The sequence below is a fragment of the Otolemur garnettii genome, unplaced genomic scaffold, assembly GCF_000181295.1.
Source record: "Otolemur garnettii isolate 467f Iridium unplaced genomic scaffold, OtoGar3 scaffold00172, whole genome shotgun sequence".
NCBI lineage: Eukaryota > Metazoa > Chordata > Mammalia > Primates > Galagidae > Otolemur > Otolemur garnettii.
In genome coordinates this window covers 2,597,594-2,603,426 of record NW_003852567.1, presented here as the reverse complement: position 1 = coordinate 2,603,426, position 5,833 = coordinate 2,597,594, and the positions used below count along the sequence as shown (strand labels likewise).

The window sequence follows — 5,833 nt, the reverse complement described above, 5'->3', positions numbered from 1 at the left end:
AAAAAAAAAACCAAAAACTGGGTGTTGTGGCAGAAGCCTGTGTTCCCAGCTACTTGGGAGGCTGAGGCAGGAGACTCGCTTGAGCCCAGGAGTTTGAGATTGCTGTGAGCTGTGATGCCACGGCACTCTACCCAGGGGGATAGCTTGAGGCTCTGTCTCAAAGAAAGAAAGAAAGAAAGAAAGAAAGAAAGAAAGAAAGAAAGAAAGAAAGAAAGAAAGAAAGAAAGAGAAAGAAAGAAAGAAAGAAAGAAAGAAAGAAAGAAAGAAAGAAAGAAAGAAAGAAAGAAAGAAAGAAAGAAAGAGTGCACGTTTAGATGGACAGAGAAATGAAAAAGTGAGTGGCAGGTCCCAATGTCTGGATGGAGGGAGAGGTATAGGACTAGAGTTTGGGGAAGGTGATGATGTCTGCAGGCTCCTCTAAGTTTGGCCTTAGTGCTTATTCAGACTGGTGACTCCCATCCCCCTCAGTGTCTAAATACCTAGAAACTGGCACCAGCCCCTCAACTATTTTACCCTTCTAAGGATAGCATCATTCCTAAGGGTCCCCTAATTCTCCTGGCCTTGCGGCAGTAAAAAAGAGAGAGCATGAGAGATGTACAGGGGTAGAATAAAATGGAATAAAACATCTTCCACTTTTCTTTTTTTTCTTTTTTTTTTTTTTTGCAGTTTTTGGCCGGGGCTGGGTTTGAACCCACCACCTCCGGCATATGGGGCTGGTGCCCTACTCATTTGAGCCACAGGTGCTGCCCTGATCTTCCACTTTTCTAGCTGAGACCCTGTGTTTATATCTCACCCACACCTTCTTGCTCTATTCCTTACCCTAGAAAAACAAACCCAGGGCTGAGTCTACAGAGCGGGTTATAGTGTTGCCTGGATTGTCAACTGGCCTCCATCCAACTCCTCCAGTTCTCATGTAGCATCACATAAGGGTTCCCTTACCAGCCTTCTCAGCCCTAAAGAAGGGCCTACAAGCAGCCTGATATAAACGGAACCCCAAGAACAGTACTGGGAAGTCTACACAAAGGCAGGGGAAAGGTGGACAGAGCAGGAAGCCATGACACCAAGAGAACTCTGGAAGCCTGTCTCCTTTTTCACCACACAGCAGACAAGACACAGTAAAGCAACAAATAACTACCAACCAGCCAACGACACAAAGATGTGTGAATGTGTGGCATTCCTACTGTGTTTAGGCACTGCAGCAAAGGACACTGGTGTGATCTCAGATCTTAGGGAAAAAAATTAATTAACCAATTACTACAAAGAGTGATGAGTGTTGACATAGGTGAAGAATAGGCACCACAGGAGCACATGGAAGGGAGGGACTGGCTTAGAGGAGGGGCTATGAGGCTCTCCCAGAAGAAAGGAAATCTAGGTCAAGGCTGGCCAGGTAAAGGAGCATCTGGAGTAGTGGGGGACAGTCCTGAGTATAGGAATGGTAGGTTCGAAGGCCTGCAGCTAGGACAGTATGTGATGTGTAGAGGAATTCTTCAAGGATGGGCCACCCAGAGGAGGAGTGAAAGTGGCATAAGCTGTGCAGAGAGGGGCCAAGGCTAAATGGCAGAAGGCCTCATGGCCCACATTTAGGACTCCGAACTCACCCAGAAGGCCATGGGACCAGGTGGAAGATCTCAGCAGGAAGGCTGCCTCCCCCATTGATGATAGAGGAAGTAGAGTAGAGGTGTGGCAAGCCTCGGGAGCCCTCTCACAGACGGGCCAAGGGTGATGGCAGCCTGAGCCAAGGAGGAGGTGGTGAAGAGGAGTCTGACTGACTGGGCATTCAATTGGAGAGGGGAATGGAAAGAGGAGACTGTGATGACCTCGGGCTCTGGCTAGAGCTTCAGAATGACCAGTGTGGGGCACAGGAGAGAAGCGGTGGGTTTTCGGGATGATGTAGAGGCCACTTCAAGATATGTTGAATTTGAGGAGCCTGCTAGATGCCTAGGTGGAGATGACTCATCAGGAGGCAGCTGATCATGTGGTCTCACTTAGAGATACACATGTGGAGGTCACCAAATCACTGATGATCATTTGAGCTATGGGCATAGATGAGACAGCTGAAGGAAAGGGTATAGAATGAGAAGAGATTATCCAAGAATACTAGCCTGTAAATCAAGACACTAACAGCCAACCTGATTGCCTAAGTAATCTGCTAACCAAGGAACTAAATAGCTAACAACTTATTAACCCTGTGACTTACTAATCTAGTAGTTTAACCAAATAACTGACTTTCCTGTTAACCAGTTATTAACTCATTTAATTACTCTCCTATTAACTCATTTAATTATCTAATCAACTAGTCAATCATAAACTATCCAACTACCCTGAAGCCAACCATTCAACCTGCCAAGCAACATTTGTCACCCTCAATAGAGTGCCATGGCATCACAGCTCACAGCAACCTCAAACTCTTGGGCTTAAGTGATTCTCTTGCCTCAGCCTCCCAAGTATCTGGGACCACAGGTGCCCACCACAATATCCAGCCATCTTTGGTTGCAGTTGTCATTGTTGTTTAGCAGGTCCAGGCCAGGCTTGAACGCTCCTGCCTCGGTGTATGTGGCCAGAGCCCTATTCACTGAGCTACAGGTGCTGAGCCACAACAAAAATTTCTTGAGCATCTGCTTATGAGTAGGGCACCAGGGATAAAAAGTCCAAGCCCAGTCTACACCCTTGGTTTGCTCCATTTAGTGAAAGCTACAGGTTACAGCAACACCACCAGAGGGAAGAAGTCTGGAACCCCGGGAGCTCAGGGATGGGGAATGGGGGAGGCCTGAAGAGAGTTCTGAAGAGGGTGGTCATCAGAGAGAGTGGTGGAAAGCATACACGTTCTAGATATTTTAGGAGCTTGGTGACTAGACATGAGGCATGAAGGAGAGAGAAGTATCAAGGATGTGACCTGGACTTCTGGCTTGAGCGTCTGAGGAGAAGGGGACCCCTGACTGAGCTAAGACACAGGAGGAAGAATGGATCTAGGGAGAGTGAAGAAGGCTGTTTTTAGCTGGGATCTGAGTTGACTGTGGAGCATCAATGGGTCTTTGGAAACAGGATCTAAAGCCAAGGAGAGAGAAGAGAGCTGGAGATAGTATTGTCATCAGTGCAGAGGGGCACTGATCTTTCTCTCCAACCAAGAGTGCACAAACAGGCAACTATCCCTGGCTGCGCAGAACTGACAGCAGTGGAATGTATAAGCAAGCGCTTCCATATGTCAGAAGGGAGTGAGTCCTATGGAAACAACAAAGCAAGGAGAGGGGAACTGGGAGTGTGTATGTATGGGGTGATTTATACAGCCATCATGAGAAGGTGGCATCTGAGCAAAGACAGGAGGTGAGAGAATAGGCCGCATGGGTAACCACAGGATGGGCATTTCAGGCAGAGGGAATAAGTCACTGAAGGACTTAGAGCTTGTTTGAAGAAAGTAATGGAGGTTGACCGGGCAAGATGGCTCACATTTATAATCCTAGCACTCCGGGAGGCCGAGGCGGGTGGATTGCCTGAGCTCACAGGTTTGAAACCAGCCTGAGCAAGAGCAAGACCCCGTCCCTAAATATAGCCAGTGTTGTGGCAGGCGTTTGTAGTCCCAACTACTTGGGAGGCTGAGGCAAGAGAATCGCTTGAGCTCAAGAGTTTGAGGTTTCTGTGAGCTATGACACCATGGCACTCTACCAGGGAGACAAAGTGAGATGCTGTCCTCATAAAAAAAAAAAAAAAGAAGAAGAAAAGAAAGAAAGAAAGTAATGGAGGTCACTGTGGCTGTAGTAGATAGAGCAGGGGGCAGTCAGAGGGTAAAAAGGACTAGATAGGCAGGCCTTGGCCATCATAAGGACTTTGGTTCTTGTTCATCCCGGAGACCTAACCCTGGGAGGGAGAGAGGTGGTAGTTCCATTTAGTTGAGTACCACCTATATCAGGGCAGTCAGAACCCAATGACCCATCACCAATGTTCATCCAAGTCTGAGCTTCCCCTCAAACAGGGCCCAGCCTGAGCTGTGGCTGTGCTGTGGGAATGAGAGACACTTGAGAGAGATCCTTCTTCTGGGGCCCCATGGGCTAGGGACAGTTGGAAGGAGGGGATCTGGAGAGAGCAGCTGCCATGAGGAAAAGGCTGATGGTGGCGCTGGAGGTGGCACTGAAGTGTGCAGGGCAGAGGGGCCTGTGAATGGGATGGGGTGCTTACCGCCTGTGAGTGACTACTTGAGTCATTTTCTCTTTCAGATTTTTAGATGCTGTGGAGACGAAGAGAGATTACTAAGGCTGGGGGACATGGAACTTAGCCCCACATTTCCATCCAACCCTAGCTTCCCAGGGGAGAAGCCATGGGGCAGCTCCTGCTGGTGACACCCTTTCAAGGGGGGTGGGGGGAAGGGTGGGCAACCTCAGCCAATGGGGAGAAGCCTTGCAGTTCCACCCCATTGCCCAGGTTGGCCTCAGGCCCCACCCCTGCACCAGGCCCCTCAGGGTCCTCCTGGCCTTCCCAAATCTGCATTCCAGCTCTGGACCATGGATATGCCCTCTATCTCCCCTCAGTGGCTCCAGCCTTTCATATTTGAGTAATATGCCTTTAGTCTAACCTCAAGCCCTCTTGCTGCTGACTTAAACTGTGACCTTCCAGGATCTCTTCCTCGAATGTACATGCACACCCAGAATGAGGCCTTGAAAACTCATTTAGTCCATACACCTCAGAACAAAGTCTACACTCTCACCTTTCCTTAAAATTCTCCCTTATACTCTCATTTTTTCTCAAACTGATAGCATGAAGGTAACCCTGCAGTTTCCTCATCCTGTTTGTCCTTATTATCTAGTCCAGATCCCTCGAGCTGTAGCACAATTCACATCCCCAGCCCTGATTTCAGAAACCCTCCGGCCCCAGCCCCAGCCCCTCCAGTGGGAGGAACCACTCCAGCCAGCCGCAGTTGGCCCATCTCTGACCTGTATCCCTTCTGCTTTAGGTCCAGTACCAGTTGGTCTTCAGCTCTGTCCTTGTCCCACTCCCATGCTCTGCTGGGAGCCCAGCCCAACTCTTAGTTTCTTTTTCTTTTTTTGAAACCGAGCTTCAAGCTATTCCCCTGGGTAGAGTGCTATGGCATCACAGCTCACAGCAACCTCCAACTTCTGGGCTCAAGCGAGTCTCCTGCCTCAGCCTCCCAAGTAGCTGGAACCACAGGCACCTGCCACAATGCCTGGCTATTTTTTTGGTTGCAGCCATCATTGTTGTTTGGTGGGCCCAGGATGGATTCGAACCTGCCACCTTAGGTGTGTGTGGTTGGTGCCTTAGCCACTTGAGCCACAGGCGCTGAGCCCCAACTCTGGAGTGGTGGAGTTTCTGCTCCACCACTGGTCCTTCCAACAACTTACAGGTAAGAAAACCTAGGCCCAGAGAGCAAGTGTGACTGACATGCCCATATCACACAGCAACACAGGACTATGCCAGAATAGAAAGCCAGGCCTTTAACTCCCTACAAATCCCACAGCCATATCTCATCCCTCTGTAGTCCCCAGGGAGTGGCCTTTCCAGGGCCCTGGGTAGGCCACCTTGTCCTGAACCTGCCTGGAGCCCCACTCACCCTGCTGAAGTGTCTTATGATTCTCAGCCTCTGCCCTGGGAGCTTCTCAGTCAAAGCAGATCTTGATCTTGTTCCTCCATGACTGTCAGGCTGTACCCTCAGCTGGTTCTCTGCTGTCCCCGTGTCCCTAGTCTAAAGTCTGCCTCTCAGCCCCTCCCAGGGCAGCCTTGAGCACTGCTTCTGCTCTTCCAGGGGAGAGGTCAGTAGAGCAGGGGTTTAGTTGGTGCCGCTTGAGCCAAGTCCAGACACACTGCCCAAAATAGCATCCCTCCTCCC

The 5,833-nt window shown here is 49.7% G+C and overlaps 1 protein-coding gene across 3 annotated transcripts in view; it reads right to left on the bottom strand.

Annotated features, from left to right (window-relative positions):
• AQP7 (aquaporin 7) overlaps window positions 1-5,624 on the bottom strand; it is a 20,933-nt gene extending 15,309 nt beyond the window's left edge. For all 3 annotated transcript variants that reach the window (XM_012811679.2, XM_023519323.1, XM_023519324.1), the window contains exons 1-2: window positions 5,558-5,624; window positions 4,171-4,219 (exon numbers count right to left, since the gene is read on the bottom strand). In XM_012811679.2, the coding sequence (XP_012667133.2) occupies window positions 4,171-4,196 (26 nt within the window). In that variant the 5' untranslated portion in view covers window positions 4,197-4,219; window positions 5,558-5,624. The remainder of the gene's footprint in view (window positions 1-4,170; window positions 4,220-5,557) is intronic.
• Window positions 5,625-5,833: the final 209 nt, after the last annotated feature.